The sequence below is a fragment of the Carassius carassius genome, chromosome 6 (genome assembly GCF_963082965.1).
Source record: "Carassius carassius chromosome 6, fCarCar2.1, whole genome shotgun sequence".
Taxonomy (NCBI): Eukaryota; Metazoa; Chordata; class Actinopteri; order Cypriniformes; family Cyprinidae; genus Carassius; species Carassius carassius.
In genome coordinates, this window is record NC_081760.1 from 41,181,912 (window position 1) to 41,204,413 (window position 22,502).

At 37.9% G+C, this 22,502-nt stretch overlaps 1 protein-coding gene across 1 annotated transcript; it reads left to right on the forward strand.

The window, feature by feature from the left end:
• The first annotated feature begins 769 nt into the window (after positions 1–769).
• LOC132141774 (uncharacterized) lies at positions 770–3,187 on the forward strand. Its single transcript, XM_059551433.1, has 2 exons — positions 770–870; positions 1,891–3,187. Exon 2 carries the CDS (start codon positions 1,898–1,900, stop codon positions 3,185–3,187), a length of 1,290 nt encoding a protein of 429 aa, XP_059407416.1. The 5' UTR covers positions 770–870; positions 1,891–1,897.
• The last annotated feature ends 19,315 nt before the right edge of the window (positions 3,188–22,502 follow it).

Below are 22,502 nucleotides of genomic sequence, written 5' to 3' on the forward strand. Positions count from 1 at the left end.
ACATTTTCCAGAAACACTTACAAGGTCAATTCTTTGTTGTATGAAGATAGTGGAAAAGAAAGAAATGTATAACAAAATGGTTTTTAATTTTTATTTTGTCAAACTTTTTTTTTTCGATTTCAACTCACTTCCAGATTCCCATCACAGCTCATACACATCCACACATTCATATACGTGCATATATGTACCTATATAGGTATATGTATGCACATATATATATATGTGTACATATGTGTACATATATATGTGTGTATATATGTACATATATGTACATATAATATAGGAAAACGGCCAATTTTATATGTCACATATATTAAAAACCTATATCAAAACCTATATTGAAACGTTGAGGATTAATTGAAAGATCAATACAACACCACACAATACACTGAGGAGAAGTGGAAAGTGTAAACATTACTCTTAAAATGCAGGAAATACTCTGAAAAACAGAAGAACTAGAGACGGCATCGAATAATGGAATGATCTTACAAAACTGCCTGGCACACAATATATAATCAAGACTGTCGTGACTTTTCTGAAAGAAACTCAGCTTATAAACAGGATGTATTTATTAATTGTATTATTATTATTATTATTATTATTATTATTATATACACTCAGAGCATACATTAGAAGTTTATATCCCAATGAGTTCACACTTCAGTCCTGCAGATGGCGGTAATGTTCTTCGTTTGCAAACCGTCAAATAAAAACCACAGAAGAAGAAACCGCAGCAGCAGCAGCCTATGGCAGCAGCGGAGTGAGTAGAGCGGGACCGGCTCGGAGCGCTTCCTCCCGGGCAGCAGGGGGCGCTGTGAGCGTCGGATCCGCCCGCGCGGAAGAGGCTCGGCTTCATCGCGCTCTCCGCTGGTGCGTCCTCTCTCTGTTTAATCTCTCGGTTTTATTCTGTGTGCTTGATGGGGTTCTCTCTGACTGTAGTGCTTTAGTGACATGACATGAACCGAAGCAGAAGTCTGAGTGAATCACGTGTAGGTGCTCTCACACCAGGGACTGCGCTAGTAAGACACCGGGGCTAGTTGTCACACGCGTGTTTTCCAGCAGAGCAGAGCCCAAACACTCAAGAGTCTAACACTCCTGACACTCAGCTCTTCAGTGAGCACACCTGTGTGAGAATCTGTTTAAATCTCTTGATCATCTGTTGGGAAACAGATTAACTCAGATAGCCTGCATTTAGACTATGCGATGAACCCAAAGGTTGAACTTTGCTCCTAACACAGGGATGTTTATATCCTCAGATGTCACGTGATAGTTTCAGCTAATAATCATCGCGTTAATATGTGCTCATCAAATTAGTTTAAGACGAAATCATCTAAACACACCTAAACCATTATATTCCTATATCGTGTTTTTAATTGGCTGGTGTGCACTAGTTAGTTTCACTCTAGTTAGTCAGCACTAGTTAGTGTCCCTGCCACATAAAATTATATTTTAAAACACATTTAGGTATTAAAGTGTTTAAAAGCATTTGAAAGGCCAGTGAAGTCCCAATAATAATGCATTTCTTATTTAATATACTCGACTACTCCTGGTTCATGCCACTGTACATGAAAAGACATGAAATAGTTCTCATCAATAAGTGCTTATTAATTCATAGCCTTATGCAACAATTACATATGTAAAAAAAACTTTATAATTATGCCTTATTTTATTTGCCCTGTAACAGACAGTATTTGCATCAGTAACAATCACATGATTATTGGTATCTGTTACTCAATAAGACTTGATGGTCTTTTTTCCATAGATATCACTCAACAAGTGTGCCGTGTCAAACTAAAATAGTTATTGATTTCTAAAGACACGTTTATCATGCAAGCAGAGCGATGTGATGACAGACGTTCTGTGATCGCTGAGTGATGTGTGTGTTTTCAGCTCTATCATGGTGAGGACGTATAAGAGGAAGACGACGCGGGCGAGCACGGCTCCGGACACCATGCTGAAGGCCGTCAGACAGGTGCTGGTGTTCAAGAAGACCATCCGCGGCGCGGCGGAGGAGTTCGGCATCAACTACCGCACGCTGGCCCGTTACTGCAGCAAGATCCCTCGTGAGGAGGTGGAGGGTGCGGTGGAGCTCCCCAGCTGCCCCGTGGGCTTCATCGGGGCACGCCAGGTGTTCAGTGCCCAGCTGGAGGCAGAGCTCGTGGCCTATGTGCTGCTGGCGTCTGAGGTGTGTTACCAGCTCCCGCCGAGAGCCATACGCAGACTGGCCTTCCAGCTGGCCCAGAGCCACCAGCTGCCCACACCGCCCTCCTGGACCCACAACACACAGGCCAGCGCAGACTGGTTCACCAGCTTCCTGAAGAGACACCCGCTGCTGTCCATCAGCAGTCCGGCGAGCGTGAGCAGCCAGAGTCACGTCCAGCTGTTCTACAGCAAGTTGCAGACCCTGACGGAGAGACACGGCTTCAGAGCCGAGGACACCTGGATCATGGAGGAGATGGGCATCACCACGGCCCAGCGGCCCGACCGGGTGCTGAGCAGGAGAGGCGTGAGACAGACGAGTGCTGACCGCGGGCCGCTGGTGAGTGTGGTCTGTGTGGTGTCCGCCGCCGGACGCGTGATGCCGCCCTACTTCGTGTTCCCTCGGGTGCAGTTCAGAGAGCACTTCCTGAGCGGGGCGCCTGCGGGGAGCTCCGGCGGAGCACATCTGAGCGGGTGGATGAGGGACGAGCAGTTCCTGGACTTCTTACAGCACTTCACCCGACAGACGGCATGCACCGTGGACAGACCGTGCCTGCTGCTGCTGGACAGTCACGCCGCGCACCTGTCCATCGAGAGCCTGAACTACAGCAGAGCCAGCGGCGTGGTGTCTCTGTGCTTCCCTGCGCCCTGCTCTCAGCAGCTGGAGCGCTCCGTGTACGGCCCGTTCAGGAGGAGCGTCAACACGGCCGTCGACGGCTGGATGCACGGCAGTCCGGGGAGGAGCATCACCATCCATCACATCCCGGGGATCGTGTCGTCCGCACTCCCGCTGGCAGCCACACCGGACAACATCAGCGCAGCGTTCACGGCCTGCGGGATCTTCCCTCTCGACCCCAAGCAGCTGGAGGCAGACGGTCCGGTGACCCCCGGCGCAGCGGCTCAGTGTTCGGAGGACACACGAGACTCGCAGGAGAAGGACGGTCTCCACTGGCTCTCCTGTGATTACACCGCTGCAGACCGCTGCTAAAGACTCTCCACAGGACTGGAGATCAGTCTCTCCGCGCTCAAACACTTCCTGTTCAGTGTTTCTGTTACGCTCTCCACTGCTGGTTTTGTGTACATAGTAATTAAATGACACACATTTTAAATGCATAAATTGTGAAAGATGGCTTTTTTGATACTAGATTCTGGTGTTTTCTCTGCTCTGTGTCAGTAAACAGCTTCTACGGCTGTTTTTATGTGTCTAGGATTCCCCAGTGTGACAAATGTTCATCTGTGATTATTATACATCTCTAATGTATGGGATAATGCACCCCTTTACATTTTTCTGAAAGAAGTGTCTTCTACTCATCAAGGAGCATTTATTTGATCAAAACTACAGTAAAACAGTGAAATATTATTCTAATGTAAACAGCTGTTTTCTGTGTGAATCTGTGTTAAAGTGTAATGTATTTCTGTGATGCTCCACTGTATTTTCAGCATCATTCCTCCAGTCTTCAGTGTCACATGATCTTCAGAAATCATGAAAATATGATGATTTAATAATATGATGATGCATTTTCCCCATTTTCACATCTAATGATAATAATAATAATATTGATAACATTAATATATGAGAAGTGAAGAGCTGTGTTGTGTGCAGTGATCAGATAAATGTGTCTCTCTGTCAGTATGTGTTCAGATGTTGATCATGAGCGCTCAGGTGGAAATCAGTAGGAACGGATCTGTCCATGCTGGATATTGAGGATTTCATCACAGAGATCTTCATCTCATCCTTCAGAGACACGACCCGAGGACCAGGAGCAGGTTCTTCTCTTGAGGATCTCTTGCTGTTGTTCTCTTGTGAATGTCAGCACAGAAACTGGGTAACAATCAGAATGAGGAACGGTCTTTGCTGTCTCAGGATACAGCGCTCAATAAGACTTTAATAGGGTTAAGTATTAAATAAACACACTAATGGTTTATGTACACACTGTAACCAACCTGAACCACTAAAACATACTACGATAGAATGCCAGGCATATGAAAATAAGAGAATAATATTAAAAGAAGTATTGGTGGGTTAAACTTTCTTTTGAAATTTCTAAAATACCTTTTACATTATCTGAGTTTCATAAACAAGTTTTACATCATTGGAAGATGGTATTTACCCATAACTTTACCCCTCACTGTGCCTCCTTGTGGAATAATTGTATCAAACAAAAAGTCTTTGTTCAACCAGCTTTGGTTTGACCAAGGCATTATCTTCGTTCATGACATTCTAGATATAAAAGATTTTAAAAACAAATTTAATAATATTCAATGTTCTCTTAAAGAATATAAGAAAATCTGTAAATCTATCCCGGTGAATTTGACACAGCTGATAAAAAACACCATTAGTTTTTCTAATGTCCAAATCAAACTTCCAAACTTAATGATAGGAGAATTAAACATTACGGACAAAAAGTGTGACAACAAATATTTAAATAAAGCTTTCAAAGGATATATATATCATGATTATGATAGGAAGACAAAACTTAAAATATTAGATAATCCAACGATTGAAAAAAAAACATTGGAAATATATAAAATGGCCAATTGCACCCAAAGTAAAAGAAATGTAATTTAAAATTCTTAATAACTGCTATCCGTCTGCGGGGACACTGAGGGGTAGATCTGGTTTTGAAGTTGACCCTTGCGACTTTTGTCATGAAAACCCAGAACGAACTGAGCAGTTATTCTTCCTTTGCTCAGTTAGTAGGAAGTTTTGATGTCCAAAGATGGTTAAAAAATAAAATTAGCGAACTTGAACAATTTACAATAGAAGATATTCTTATTTATAATTCTAAACTGACGAGGGATCTTTCACTTTTGATTAACCTTGTCATCATTATGGGTAAATACCACATTCACATAATTAAATGGAAAAAACAATTACCAAATGTAAACTGTTTTAAAAATGAATTTCGTATGTTATTATCCTCCTTGAACCTTGTAAAAAATTCTAAAACTGTAGAAGCTATTTGTTATGCTGCTGAAATGTTTTTGATCCTGTAACACATATTTTATTTCGTGAACAATGCCTTATTTTATTAATTTATTTATTTATTTTTTTCATTGTCAAATCTGCATTTTGTTGATGCCTTGCCCGGTTTTCTTATGCTGTTGTCTCCACGAGAGTTTGTAATAAACACTATTGAAAAAAAAAAAAAAAACACTAATTCCTGTACACAACCTGGAGAGTACTGCGCATGCGCGACTGAACGAATCACTCCCCGAGACGACTCGTTCTTCCCGAGTCACATTAAAGATTCGTTCAAAGTGAATGAATCGTTTATGAACGAGCCATCACGATTTCCGTGAGTTCAAACGTTTCTGTTCGAACCGTGAAACCGTCATGAAGAATGATGTCTGACTGTAAGTTCTGCTAGCAGCCTTTATTAATATCGTGTCAGGTTGTTCTAGGATGTTGTTCTATGCCTTTATCAGATCGATGTAACACTGCTCTTGTTCTCTGACAAAACTGGCGCCATGAAATGGATTGAAAGGGAAAGTGAAAGTAAATCTAATGGCATCAATGTGATTTCCTGCGTGAACATTACGGCCGTTTCTCAATGCAATATACTAATTATATATACATTTCTAATAAAAATAATTCTAATAATTCTTGATAACACCAGCCAGCTCGCTTTAGCCCGGTTATCTTCACTGTTTGTATTTACAGTGCGAATAAATATAATATCAAACACCACTGCCTCTTTTCGTTTGAATTTAAACATATTAATATGTGGTGTAGGTAATATGTGCACATATACTATCTTATTTTCATTGTATTGCATATAATAAAATGTGCTATGACAAGCAATACTCTGCCTTTTGAAAAGTTGTGTTCGTTGTTACAGCAGAGTATTCCTTCAGCATTATCCTGGGACCAGTTTGATGAATATTAAAATAAAGTGATAAAGACATCACTCTGCTGCTGATGTTGAGGCTGCTCTCGGCGGATTTCTGTGGTTTTCAAACTTTTCCAAGAGCGACCTTTTTTTTTTTTCTTACGCGACCCATAGGCTTATTCTTAAGCCACCCACTGTGCAAAGTTACGTCCAGTGGACGTCTTTTTATGTCTTTGCAGACGTTGAAAAGACGTCCACTGAGGAGCCAGAATGAAAGTTTTTATGACGTCTTTTTTTGACGTCTTCTGTACGTCTGATTTAGACGTTCACAGAACCTCCTTACAAGGTTAAAAACTAGTTCAAAAGTGGTCAGTGGACATATTTCAACATCATTTAAGGTTCATTTAGACATAATTTATACTGTTTCTGGACCAAATCAACACTCTCAGGATGCATTAGATTTAGATGTTATTTCAATGTAATTTCCAGACACTGTGTTTGTCCTAAAATCAAGAAAATAAAATAATCTTCATGAAATAATGAAATAACTGATGATTGAGCATGTGGTAAAATCAACTGCAAATCAAAGACATTAAATCTCTAATAATAAGCTAAAAACGCTGTACACTGAAAACCCTAATAAGTTGACTGAACTAAATTGATTGAGTAAACTCGTTGCCTCAATTTAATTGAGTAATGGAGTCTCCCAAAACTTGCATATTTAAGTTTATTTAACTTGACTGTTTTGTAGACTCTACTTAAATCACTCAGAGGTTTTAAATGTTGATACTTGATTCATTTGAAGTCACCATTGTGGTGGTAAGTGTTTGGTTTATTTGGGATCTTGGTCCAGTTGCTGCTGGGTTGGTGTATTTTAAAACGCTGTTTTTGTGGTGAAAAAAGACAAATTTAAATGAGCTCAGGTGTTATCAGATGTTTTTTGTTGATGAGAAAGTCATCACATAATACGTATTTGAGATCATAAAATAAGTTTTGTTTGATATTGATAACAGGCACCAAGAGCAAAATACTTATTTTGAAGATGGACAAAATGAATGCATTTGAAATATTTTGAGTAAAAGAATCAAGTACTCACACACACAGACTTCTAGATTTAGCATATGCATCACAACAACGGTGACAAACAAAAGAGCTCCATAGCACAAACTCATCCTTATTTTACAGCCTTTTTTGTTCTGATCGTCACCATTGATGTGATGCATATCCAAAATCTTGATGTCTGTTTGTGACGACGTGATCTGTCTTCAAAAAGTAAGTACATTATTTTATCTACTAGGTTTCTATCCATAAAAGTGAATCCACAGTTGCAGCAATACATTTTATTTTAACTTGTCACCATTACAAGCAAGATGTGCATGTTTGATCTCAACTCTCATTGCCACAATAACAGTGTTTTACAACACACAAGTTACAGCAGCATGAGACAAGCTAACACCAACAAAGAGCTGATGACACCTGAGCGTATTTAAGTTTGTCTTTCTTCGCCACAAAAACAGTGTTTTAAAATACACTGTTACAGCAGCTAAAGACAAGCTTACACAAGAAGTAACTGGACCAAGATCCCAACTAAACCAAACACTTTCCACCACAATGGTGACTTCAAATGTATAAAGTATCAACATTTAAACCTCTGTTAATTCTCAATAAGAGCTTCTCTAGATGTCTGACAGAAATAAAGTCACAGAACCTTGTAAGGAGGATCTGTGAACGTCTATATCGGACGTACACAAGACATAAAAAACATTTTAAAAAAGACATGATAAAACATTCTGCCTCCTCAGTGGACATCTTTTCAACGTCTGCAAAGACATAAAAAGACTTCCACTGTACGTAACTTTGCCCAGTGGATTAGGTTGATGTTAAAATACGCAAACATAGTAATTTTTTGTTAAGTTTACTCAAAAAAGTGCTAGCGATAAGTTGCCTTATTTTTAAGTTGACAACTTTTTTTTTTACAGTGCAGTATAGGGTTTACTGTTTTTCATAAATATTGTGACATTTTGTCAAAAGGTCAAAGTTTAAATATGCTGTTATTTGTTTTACTTCAGTGTGCAAAAAGTGTGCGATCAAAAATAAGAACATAATTTTCTGTTAAATTTACATGTTGAGTTAACTTAAATATATAAGTACACTTGAAATTAATACCAAGTTAAGTGAACATAATCGTTTAAGTACATTAAATAAGCACCAAGTTTGGTGAACTGAGTGATTTAAGTACAATCTACAAAACCGTCAAGTTAAATAAACTTAAATATGTAAGTTTTGGGAAACTCCATTACTCAATTAAATTGAGGCAACGAGTTTACTCAATCAATTTAGTTCAGTCAACTTATTAGGGTTTCCAGTGTATAGGTTTAACGAGTTAAGCAGTAACGTTAGCTGCCATGTTCTTTCTCTCAAAGGAAAACGATTGGGCCACTTCATCAAATACTATAAGTTGTCGTTTCAATAATCATACCATATCAAAATCACGTACCACAAGGATAACATATTTCACTAGTAGAAATCATGCAAAACAACTTTATATCTACATAACTTTACTCACCTAACATAATACACACAAAAAAAACGTCATCTTGAAATGTAGTTCAGCAAACCAAACAGACCAAAAGGACGAATTTTGTAATCCACCAATCAGTGCTTTTGTTCTCTTGTTGCTAGGCAGAATTCCTCCCATGGCCAATCACATTAAAGGAAGAACAGAGTGACGTTGAGTTTTTTCAAAGGATTACTCATGATTTGAGCTCACAACACTTGAAATCTTAAGCTTATGCATTTTGAAGGTAAATTAGTTAAATTAACTCATATTTTTAAGTGACAGGGCCAAAACACAAAATTTTAAGTAATGTTTAGTCAACGTTACTTGATTTTTGATCCTGTAACACATATTTTATTTCGTGAACAATGCCTTATTTTATTTATTTATTTATTTATTTATTTATTTATTTATTTTTTTCATTGTCAAATCTGCATTTTGTTGATGCCTTGCCCGGTTTTCTTATGCTGTTGTCTCCACGAGAGTTTGTAATAAACACTATTGAAAAAAAAAAAAAAAACACTAATTCCTGTACACAACCTGGAGAGTACTGCGCATGCGCGACTGAACGAATCACTCCCCGAGACGACTCGTTCTTCCCGAGTCACATTAAAGATTCGTTCAAAGTGAATGAATCGTTTATGAACGAGCCATCACGATTTCCGTGAGTTCAAACGTTTCTGTTCGAACCGTGAAACCGTCATGAAGAATGATGTCTGACTGTAAGTTCTGCTAGCAGCCTTTATTAATATCGTGTCAGGTTGTTCTAGGATGTTGTTCTATGCCTTTATCAGATCGATGTAACACTGCTCTTGTTCTCTGACAAAACTGGCGCCATGAAATGGATTGAAAGGGAAAGTGAAAGTAAATCTAATGGCATCAATGTGATTTCCTGCGTGAACATTACGGCCCTTTCTCAATGCAATATACTAATTATATATACATTTCTAATAAAAATAATTCTAATAATTCTTGATAACACCAGCCAGCTCGCTTTAGCCCGGTTATCTTCACTGTTTGTATTTACAGTGCGAATAAATATAATATCAAACACCACTGCCTCTTTTCGTTTGAATTTAAACATATTAATATGTGGTGTAGGTAATATGTGCACATATACTATCTTATTTTCAGTGTATTGCATATAATAAAATGTGCTATGACAAGCAATACTCTGCCTTTTGAAAAGTTGTGTTCGTTGTTACAGCAGAGTATTCCTTCAGCATTATCCTGGGACCAGTTTGATGAATATTAAAATAAAGTGATAAAGACATCACTCTGCTGCTGATGTTGAGGCTGCTCTCGGCGGATTTCTGTGGTTTTCAAACTTTTCCAAGAGCGACCTTTATGTCTTTGCAGACGTTGAAAAGACGTCCACTGAGGAGCCAGAATGAAAGTTTTTATGACGTCTTTTTTTGACGTCTTCTGTACGTCTGATTTAGACGTTCACAGAACCTCCTTACAAGGTTAAAAACTAGTTCAAAAGTGCTCAGTGGAAATATTTCAACATCATTTAAGGTTCATTTAGACATAATTTATACTGTTTCTGGACCAAATCAACACTCTCAGGATGCATTAGACTTAGACTCGTGTTATTTCAATGTAATTTCCAGACACTGTGTTTGTATAATTAAACACTTTATATTCTTATTCTGGACTCATCTGCCTGTCAGTGAATAGAATGCTTTATTATTAATTTGTTTACTGAGTTTGGTCTTTTTAAAACGCTGTTTTAATGCATTAAGCCACATTAAACGTAGAATGTCCCGAATCATTCCAGCTGATTGAAAAGAATCGGCTCAATGGTCACAAAATGGATATCGAAGAAGATACCAATTTAATATAAATAGATGATACTTTATAAAGTTTATCTCAATATTTGACAGTGGCTGTGAGACTGCACTAAAATAAGAGCACAATTATCATGAAATTGTGTTCGTTACTATAGCAACGGTTTACAGGTGTGTCCTTTCAGAATCATCACTGGCCGATAGAAATAAAACTTTACCGATTTCTTCACTTTCAAATAATGGAGGAGCAGCATATTTTCCTGAAATAAAGGGGAGAAAAAGTCTATGTTTTGCATTGTAGTAAAGAAAATTAAAAGTTAAAAAATTAAAAAAATAAAAAATTAAAAGTTTCATAAAAATTTAATTGGCAGACACATTAGACTATTATTATTAGACTATTGCAGTGTCATTTATCAACTGCATGACGGATAATTATATGTAACAATAATTGTCTTGTCATGCTATATAATTTAAAACAGTAATGATACACCCCTTGCATTTTCCTTTCTCATACTCTGATGATATGAAATAATCATATTTTCTAAAATCATTTAATTCAGAATTCATTCTTCTATCTGAAGACCTGATCGTCTTACTGTGGATAATCAACCCAATTAATTTACTATATTCGTATGTTAGCCTAAAGCTTAATTTAACAAAACAATCATTTCAGGGACATGGCGAGTTACAGGCTAATGTTTTTTTTTTCTTCTTTTGTGCATTATGAAGGCTTTATGAAACTGTACAGCATTTTTAGCTTTTTAAACCGCATTCTCCGTCCTACACCAACTTCGCACACATTTCCTATCATGTAAGTCAATGAAAGAAGATTGAACCAATCAGAGTAGGTGTGGGGCGGGGCTGCACGTGCAACCCCGCCCCAGGTGCAGCCCCGCCCCGATCTGCAGGATGCAGCCGGGTGCTTCTCGTTTTTTCAACTTAAATGGTTTAAGGCAATCGGTTTCCTCAAATGGTTTGAGTTAACATAACTTGTCAGGTTTTTAAGGATATCTGTTTACTCAAACGGTTTGAGTTAAGTTAACTTGTCGGGTTTTACAGTGTGGGCAAGTATTGCTACTCTGTTCACATGCATCGCCTTCATTATCTTCCCTGATGATCTCCGCTGTTTGCGGCAGGGTTTGACGACTGGCTGCGTTTTCTGCTGCTTCATTTAAAGGTGTCTCTGTCTCTGGCCCTCTTTTTCTTGTGAAAAAATCATAAATGCTTTTTGACTTTGGCTTGCTCGTGATCAGCATAAAATAAATTAAATTCGAGCTACTAATGTCACGCTACCTAAGATGTTGCATCATCTCAATGAGAAAAAGAAAATGGCTGTATCAACAACACTGCGCGCAAGATTTTGTATTTTTTTTTTTTATTTATTTAATTTATTTATTTTGCATGTATTTGAATGATTTTTCAGTGTACTTCTATTCAAAGGTTTTATTATTAATATTATTATGATTAGAAAACGGAATTAATTAATTAATAAATAATTAAAAATCACTGGCGACCCATTTTTTTATTCAAACTTATTATTAAATTATTATTTTTTTGAAAACCACTGCTCTAAGCTCCTGTTGATTGTCTCCAAAATCAGCGACACACATTTCCAAATAGGCACTGTCTTTATAAATAAACTGTAGATTTGATCTTTAAACAACTACATTCTCGCCTGAAATACTCTTCGAACTGCATTTCCTGACTCAATAACAGTAATATTTTGAAAATGATGCAGGTTTTCTCCTCTGCCATTAACGCTCGCTGATTGGTGCAAAATGCATTCTGGGATACCTGGCTGCCTGAAGTTGCACAAGTCACCTCTGGATGCATGCTTGTTAACTAGGGCCCTAGTTCAGTGCTTCAGAGCAGGGGGGCAGGGTTTCATATTTTATTGAAGCACCCCTGGGCGCCGCCATTGGCTAGCGGACCCCCACCTGCTGTTAGCATTCCTAACTCCCATTGATTTTGGCGTCACTTTGACAGCGAATAACTTTACATCTGAGGCGTTTAAAGACTCCATTTGTCCATTCTTTATTGCTAAAGAAACACGAAAATGTATAAAAGGCTCCATTACCTTGTATCTTACGTTATGGTCCCGTAGAAGCAGTTTTTGTAAAAAATAGGCTAACGATTGTGTCATAACCAGCGACTCTCTGTCGCACAGTAGAGAAATTAACGTATGGACAGGAGGAGAAGCTCGCAGGCAATCTTTTACTGTCTATGAGGCTATCGGGGGGGACGTGGAGGCATAAAGTCAAGGGAGAAACCCATAGAGAGTCCATAAAAGCAACGGGACAAAAATATTCAACAACATCTGCAAGATTCGGTGGGTGATTCAGATTTCCCCTGGCACAGTGATTAGAAGACGTACAGGTTCCTCACGTGATATCTACGTCATCAAGCTCAGTTTGAGTCTGCGCAGTACGCCCGACCCCAGGAAGTGCTGCTTCTAATTGACTTCACTTGTCTCCGTTGAATCCTAGGGGTCGCTGTGTCCATTTCTTTTACTGTCTTTGCTTCAGAGTCTTGTAGGCTAGTCCTCCTCAGCATTAAACGCTAGAAGGAGACAGTCTAGTAAGTGAGTGTGACACTGTCACGGCACAAAAACACTTAAAAACGTAGGTTTGGAAAAATACTTTGTATTACAAATCTTTAAGTTATTTTGCTTTCTAGTAATGCAGTACAATGAATCATAGCTGTCTACAGTCTCCCCCGTGGCTTAAATTATTGGCAGTTTAGCGTTCAGTGAATAAAGTCACCTTGGCCAATCAGAAGCAGTCAGCAGCACACAATCTGACATCAAACACAGCGGATAACGGCGCACACTCTGACGTCTCAAGGCAAAAACCCCGGTTATACTGTCCACACGACAACACTGCAACCGGCGTTTCTGAAAATGGTCACCCTGGCCGTAGTTTTAAAAAATGTTCGGTTTCGGTGCCCTGAAACTGCGTTTTTGTGTGGACGAAAGGCCGAACCGCGTAAAAAAAGTCACGGTTATAAAAATACCCGTGTCCGTGTGGACAGGGCCTCAGAGTGTTAAATTAACACTGGGGATTTTGCTGTGTAGAGTAGTTTAGTTAGACCTTCTTTAAACTTCTTCAGCTTTTTAGGACGTTCAGAAAACATCCAGAAGTAATATTAACTGGAACACTAGCAAGATATTTTTAGTTTGTATTTTGTTAGCTGGGATATGTGCTGAAATAAATAGATTGAAAACACTGTAAATTACTTGGAATTAAAGCCTCTGCTAAATGCATAAATGTGACACATTAATGTAATGTTCTCAGTGTTTTCATATACAGGGAAGATGTCTGCATTTGAAATGAGGAAGAGGAAGAAATCTTTATTTACAGATCTCAGCTGTGCGTCTCTGAAGAGTGACAGATCTCTGCCTGAGCCTCCTACATTCAGTGCTGAACCAGTGACCTCTGACCCCAGGTGATTATCAACATGTATTTGGTGATTAACCTGATGTAGTAAAACTATTTTGAGACATTTATTAATAATGAGTAATAAAAGCAATTTTAGGATGATTGTAATCAGTGGCAGCTTGTCAAGGGAGGTACAGCCTCCCCAAAAATTTGAGGTGAAAATGGGAGGAGGACTATTTAAAGTTAATAAAATTCACAATTCAGTTCATGTCTCAGAATGTGTATATTTGTTTGTAATTTCACAGTTACTGGAGTTGGAAAGTGCCACTTTTCTATTGTGAATGTGCAGAATCTGCTGATGTTATTACAACCAAAAGGTGATAGAGAAGTGGAGGGGGAGAGATGAATGCTCGTGTCTCAGTTGGTTAAAAAAAAATTTGTCAATCAGCATCGAGTGTTGACTTTCAGCGCTGAGGAGTGTTGAGAAAAGGAACACCATAGAGGAGGCTAGCCTCCCTTCTGCTATATCAACCAATCATCATAGGAACGTAAATTATGTGATATTAGTTTGAACGTCTCCCGGAGCGGCTGGGCTGATAATATACCAAGTATAAATAATAATATAATTTATGATGAGTAGTGATACTGAATATTTGATCGCCAACAGATTTTCTAAAGCTGTCATTTAAACAGTATATATACAAAAAATATAGGCTACAGGCAGTTCTCTTTTACCACAGACCTTTAAGAAGGGATGAATGTTTGCTTCAAGTGAAAGACCAGGTAAGTGATATTATCTTGTTGTATGTGTGTCATTTTCTTTGCGTTTTCTGACTAAAAGCAAGCAAAAAGCCATTTTAAAGTGGTTAAGCAAATAAAAAGAATAAGAATAATCGGAATGGATCCTAAACCAATACAATTAGTGTGCCTCCTCTATTTTAAAACCCACAAGCCGCCACTGATTGTAATTGAAATGGCTAAAAATCATAAATTCAACCTTTAGTAATATGATTAAATGGCTTATCACTTTTGACCAATAGGTGGTGCTGTAATCAAATCATCTTGGTGTGCTCTGTGTGAGGTGACAATGGCAGACACAAAGTTTGTTGTCATTATGTCAAAGCTTTGCAAACATATGGCTTTAGACTCATTTTGGCACCATGTCTAAAATTTGTAACGATGATGTACAAAAATGGTTTTGTCAATCAACACGAAATGCATAACTTTTTGTCAGCACATGATCTTACTAGATTTTGGTGAAAATTAGACCAACAGTTGAGGAGGAGATAGAAAAAGTAGGTTTTTAACAGAAATCATACTGGTGGACAGGGAGTTCAGATTCCCTTACGAAAATTGGTATGTATGTTGTTGGCACGACCCAATGAATATTTTGAGACCAGATTCATTATAATAGCCTAATGCAAAAATTTCATAATTAAATGTTAATGAATGGTTTATTATTCTTGGCCAATAGGTGGCGCTGTAACCAAATTGATGTGGCATGGTCAATGTGAGGTGATAAAGGCACATACAAAGTTTGGTGTAAATATGTCAAACCTTTGCAGAGATACAGCCCTCAGATACAGTTTGGCATCTTTCCAGCAAATTCGTTCATGCGCTAAACAAAAACCATTTTGTGTATTGACACGAAATCCATAACTTTTTTCGAGCTTGGTCTGAAGATGATCCGAGCCAAATTTAGTGAAAATCGGACCAACGATCTATGAGTTCGAAAAAGAAAGGTCGTAAACATGAATCAAAATGGTGGGCAGGAAGTTCAGCCAATATTGGTAAAATTGGTACCGGTGTTCTCGTCATGATCCAAGGATCCATCTGATTACAATAGGTTAATGTAAGCAAAAGTTATTAACATTTTTCTAAATTTTCTTATAAGTTTTGACCACAAGTTGGCACTGCCCCTAAAATTTTTGAGTACCATGGGGGTATGGAGCCAAAGATTTTTGTAATTAGTTTCGTAACGATACGCTACTGCCTTTGTAAAATACAGCATTTTAGAACATAATTCAAAATGTCTGATGCCCAAATTGGCTGACATGGGACAACTGGGTATCATTCGATTCGGCATGATGCACCAGAGACCAGTGTGACTTTTGGCCAAAGCATTCAGAAGTTATGAGCAAAAGAATGCATTTTTCACATCTCCTGACCACTAAGGGGCACAGGACCGAAACAATGCAGGTAGCATCCGGTCATGCTTGTTTTAACACCCACCAAGTTTGGTCTCAATAGGCCAAAGCATTGCGGAGATATAGCCTCACGTCTACTTTTGCATGCTTTTTGTAGAATTCGTCTGAATTCAACTAATCAACTTGAATTCCATAAATTTTTGCCAGCATGATCTGAAGATGATCTGGTTCAATTTTCATGACAATCGGTTCAAGGCCTAGGACGAATTCGAAAAAGTATTTTTTATGAACAATTGAAAATAGCTAAAAAAAAAAAATAAACTTTTGATTTTTTAATTTTGGTGTCCAAAAATAATTGTAATTTTGTGGTTTACAGTTCAAAAGTTAATAGCATAAATTTTGAAAGTTTAGACAAGTGGCAACGCTAGAGAATTTGAGTTAGAGACTACAAATTTGCAATGGTACCTTTTTTCACTGTCTTCTATCAGGGTGTATATTTTACAACTTCCTGCAAGTGGATCTATGGGCTGCCATTGACTTGTGGCGGAAGAAAAAAAATCATGCTAATGGATACAATAGGTTTCTAAGCACCTTCGGTGCTTGGCCCCTAATAATATTTATTATTATAGAAAATTAATTTTCTATAAAGTTGCTTTGCAATGATTTGTATCATAAAAAGCGCTATACAAATAAACTTGAACTGAACTGATTTTAAATCCATTCTAAACCCATAAGTTTTAACCTGTTAGCCTACACCTGAACCCTGGTGCACTGATCTTTCTTAGTTTGCATGTCAATGTTTACGAATAGATTAAATTAAACAGGACGAATTTAATCTTGATAAAATTATTCATCATTCTATACATCTGATGTCTCTGGCTTGCTTACCCACTGTGCAAAGTTACGTCCAGTGGACGTCTTTTTATGTCTTTGCAGATGTTGAAAAGACGTCCACTGAGGAGCCAGAATGAAAGTTTTTATGACGTCTTTTTTTGACGTCTTCTGTACATCCGATTTAGACGTTCACAGAACCTCCTTACAAGGTTAAAAACTAGTTCAAAAGTGGTCAGTGGACATATTTCAACATCATTTAAGGTTCATTTAGACATCATTTATACTGTTTCTGGACCAAATCAACAGTCTCAGGATGCATTAGATTTAGATGTTATTTCAATGTAATTTCCAGACACTGCGTTTGTCCTAAAATCAAGAAAATAAAACAATCTTTGTGATAGCAATCCGTCAAATTTTTATCCTTCTTGCTTCTTCCTCATGTATAAGCGTGATTTGAACTCGAATAACATTCCGTAGTCCAGAAACTTTCTTTAGGTAAAGTTTAATAACAAAATTAACTGGAAAAATGTTACACGGTCAAAAAACTGTTTCGCTTCAATATTGCATCACAAAAAAAAACTAACGGTCCTGGCCGGAAATGACATCATTGTCAATATGAAATATAATGGACATATTCAATTATTTACTTTATAATTATTTTACAATTCTTAACACACAATTATTTATTTATTTCACATCTATATAAAAACAAATACAATGAATAACATATGGCTCTTACACATCCGGCCCCTAATTGGTTGGGCAGGAGAACAAACAATTATTATAGACATTAATACTAAGAGCCCTTAAACTTGGACATTTATGCATAAGAAATGTTCTACTTAGTTCTTCCACATGTTTCTTTAGTTATCTTTACTCTTGATAGTTCCTTGTTAGTCCTCATGCTTAAATTGCTTCTTGAATTAAGCACAACTTACTTACAAGTCTCTCCAGTACATTTGTTTTGGTCTTTAGCTTAACACGGCGTACAGTTCCACTGGAGTCTGGTATGGTTTGAATTACTCTTCCCATTATCCATGAATTGCGAGGGGAAGAACTGTCCACAACTAGAACCACATCACCAGTTTCAAAGTTCCTTTTTAATTTTGACCATTTACTGCGTTCTTGTAGAATGGGCAGGTACTCATGAGTCCATCTGCTCCAGAACAAATCAGCAAGGTATTGGATTTGCCTCCAACGTTTCCTCGCATATTGGTCCTCCTTATTAAAGACACCTGGTGGTAAGCTGGGTTGAGTTTTCAACAACAGTAAATGGTTAGGCGTCAGAGGCTCAAGGTCATTTGGATCTTCTGAGGTACTAGTTATCGGTCTGTTGTTGATAATGCAGTGTTTCCAATTTTGTTATGGTCCAGGTTCCTCAGTGCTTCTCGCAATTCTCTTTCTGCGCCGACAAAATTTGTTCCATTGCCTGAGCGCATGACTGACACCTGTCCTCTTCTACTTATAAAACGTCTCATAGCGTTTATGCATGAATCAGTGTTCAAACTATCCGCTATCTCAATGTGTACTGCTCTGATTGTTAGGCAAGTGAACAACACTCCATACCTTTTTACAGTACTCCGACCCCGTTTTATGTCGAACGGTCCAAAGTAATCTACGCCCACGTTCGTGAAAGGGGGTTTATTAGGTAGCAAGCGGTCTTATGGCAAGCTTGCCATTTTTTGCTCACCAACTCTTCCATTGAGTCTGCGACAAACTGCACATTTGTGGATAAGTTTTCGAATTGCTGAATTGGCTTGGGGGATCCAGAATTTTTGTCTGAGAGTAGATAACATGTAGTTTTGACCACAGTGTCCACATCTTTGATGAATATCATTTAGAATGAGAGTTGAAATCTTGGAGCATTTTGAGAGGATTGCGGGATGTCTGGATTCCTCTGGCATGGATGCTCTGTTGAGCCTACCTCCCACTCTTAGTATCCCATCCTGAAGTACAGGGTCAAGCTTGAACAACTGACTTCATTTCTTTACAGGAATATTCTTTCTCAGAGCCTCAATTTCATCCTGAAACTGTTGTTTTTGACTGAATTGAATGAGCTGAATTTCTGCTTGGTTCAGGTTTTCCAGGCTCAATGACTTTTTCTGCAGTGTTGATCTGTATTTTTGCATTTGCTCCTGTAGAAGAGATGCTTGTTTTTCTGGGTCTTTCTCTGATTGTGCAATGGACTCTTAAAGTGAAGTGACATTCAGCCAAGTATGGTGACCCATACTCAGAATTTGTGCTCTGCATTTAACCCATCCGAAATGCACACACACAGAGCAGTGAACACACACACACACACACACACTGTGAGCACACACACAGAGCAGTGAACACACACACACACACTGTGAGCACACACCCGGAGCAGTGTTCATCATTTATGCTGCGGCACCCGGGGAGCAGTTGGGGGTTCGATGCCTTGCTCAAGGGCACCTAAGTCGTGGTATTGGACTCTTGAAATGGTCTCCTTACTTTACATAATTGTAAAAGTGTTTCTTTTAGTCTTATCATCCATGCCACTGCCTTTTTCAGACGAAACCAGCTTGAGTAGAAATCAGTTAGCTTGCTTACAATGTCCTTGCCTTCTTTAATCTTTAGAACATTGACTTTGACTTCAGGGTCTTGTTGTGTTCCTTGATTAATTTGATCTCGGCTTTGTGGCCATTATTCTTCTGGTTTCCACAAAAAGTTGGGCCCTTTAAACCATCTTTCTTCTTGTACAAAGTCATTTGCTTTAAGACCTCTAGTAGCTTGATCTGCAGGATTATGTGCTGACTTGACAAACCTCCATTGTAATTAAGTAGTACACTGTAAAACCCGACAAGTTAACTTAACTCAAACCGTTTGAGTAAACAGATTGCCTTGATTTTAACCATGTAAGTTTTAAAACTTTGCATTCAAGTAATTAAGTGATTAACTAAGTGCTGATTGTTAATTAGTGATGAACAGCTGCTGTTAACAAACAGAATCACTGAAGAAAAGAGAAACACAAGAACTACAACTGACTTCAGACACAGCCTTAGATGAAATCAACTGAAATAAAATACATGAAATCTCTCAAGATCTGATTAAACAACCCCACAAACTGCATCACCAGCTCCACTTATTAATAACCAGACTGACTTTATTTCTGTCAGACGTCTACAGAAGATCTTATTGAGAATGAACTAAGGTTTAGATGTTGATTTATTGTTTCATTTGAAGTAACCATGTTAGAGATCAGTGTTTGCTTTAGTTGGGCTCTTGACCCTTGATTTCTGTCTTAGTGTTGTCTCTGGCTGTTATAACTGTGTGTTTCTAAAACATATTTGTTGTAATTCAAAAGCCCAGAAGAAATGCCATCATGTGTTAACCTGTATCTAGGTGTAGGTTGTTACACTTCTAATTGATTTTGGATCATATGATAAGTGCTCATGTCTAAAATCCTGAGACTGTATAATTTTCCCCCAATATTTAAGAATTGCAATAATATTTGTTTAATAGGACTTTTTTGTAGTTCAGAAATAGCTGTACATCATGTAACAAACCAAAGAGAGACACCCTCATGGTGTTCATTAAATGTTTTAGATAAAAAAAGAGCAATTTAATTTAGCAATTCAGCAATGTGTTAATGTTTACTATGTAACACAACCGCAGGTGCTTAAAAGCAAATTACTTTGCATTATTAAAAGGGTCAAGAGCCCAACTAAACCAAACACTGATCTCCATGATGGTCGCATCATTTTAAACAATAAATCATCCGATCCTCTGTAATTTTCAATAACAGCAGGTGTTTATCACTACTGCACAGTCATCATTTAATTAGTCACTTAATTATCTCACCAACTTTAACTCTTTGGGGACTTGGGATTTAACTTGAGACTCGTTTGTGACTTGAAAGGAATGACTTGGTTCCTCCTCTGGTGAAATCAGCTGCTCAGTTCATGGGTGGAACAAAAATATGGCAGGACTTTTACTTTCTGACCCCTGGACTTGACACCTCTGCTTGAAGGCATATATTCACAGCTTCTTACAATCTCCTGTGGCTTTCCAGCGGTGTGTGGTGGACAGTGTTTGGTTTGGTTGGGATCTTGGTCCTCATGCTGCTTGTGTGAGCTTGTCTTTGGCTGTTGAAACTATGTGTTATAAAACACTCTTAAGTATTAAGATCAAGCTTTATCATCTTGGTTTTAATGGTGATTAAACTATAGCACAATACGTTATTAATGTTTTGTTGCAACTCTGTATTTATTTTCATGGACAGACACATTGTAGAAAAAAGGAATGTACTTATTTTTTTTTTTAAAAAAGCACATCATATAGTCACACACAGACATCAAGATTGTGGATATGCATCACATCAATGGTGAAAATTAAAACTAAAAGGTCTGGAAAATAAGGATAAGTTTGTGCTATGAAGCGGTTTTGTTTATTTTGATTGTCACCATTGTTGTGATGCATATGCTAAATCTTGATGTCTGTGTGTGAGTACATGATGCTTTTCCTCAAATTATTTCAAACGCATGCATTTTGTCCAACTTAAAATAAAATAAGTATTTTGCTCTTGGTGACTGTACTGTAGAGTCAAAAAGTTTAGGAGATATATACAAACAAAACAACACTTATTTCATGACCTCAGATACTTGTAATGTGATGACTTTATCATCACCAACAAAGAGCTGATGACACCTGAGTTCTCTTAAATTTGTCATTCTTTGCTACAACAACAGTGTTTCACAAACACACAGTTATAACAGCCAGAGACAAGTTAACACAAGAAGAATGAGGACCAAGATCCCAACTAAACCAAACACTGTCCACCACAATGGTGACTTCAAATGAATCAATTATCAACATTTAAACCTCTGTTAATTCTCAATAAGAGCTTCTCTAGATGTCTGACAGAAATAAAGTCAATTTAATGATTCCATGTTTGTGGAGATGTTTGATCCTCCTCTGCTGAGATCTTCAGAGATTTAATGTCTTTGTTTTGCAGTTGATTTTACCACATGCTCAATCATCAGTTGTTCCATTATTTCATGAGGATTGTAAGAGCCATATGTTATTATCGATTTTAGAAGTAAAGTAGTTCATAAAGTCATTACTGCTGTGGTGTTGGGAAATGTCAACACTTGTTGAGGCTTTATTTTTCGTTAATTTAGCCACTGTATTGAATAAATACCTGGGGTTATGTTTGTTTTCTTCTAAAAAAGAAGAAAAGTAATCGGATCTAGCCATTTTTAATGCTTTTCTGTAGGATGGGTTACTTTCCCGCCAAGCAATACGAAATACCTCTAGTTTTGTTTTCCCCCAGCTGTGCTCCATTTTTCGGTCTGCTCTCTTTAGGGTGCGAGTATGCTCATTATACCATGGTGTCAAACTGTTTTCCTTAACCTTTCTTAAGCGTAAAGGAGCAACTTTATTTAAAGTGCTAGAAAAGAGAGAGTCCATAGTTTCTGTTACATCATCAAGTTGTTCTGAGGTTTTGGATATGCTAAGGAATTTGGATACATCAGGAAGATAACTTAAAAAGCAGTCTTTTGTGGTAGAAGTGATGGTTCTTCCATACTTGTAACAAGAAGTAGAATTTACAATTTTGGCTATATGAAGTTTGCACAAAACTAAATAATGATCTGAGATATCATCGCTTGGCTGAATAATTTCAACACCATCAACATCAATTCCATGTGACAGTATTAAATCTAGAGTATGATTTCGACAATGAGTAGGTCCTGAAACGTGTTGTCTAACACCAATAGAGTTCAGAATGTCTATAAATGCTG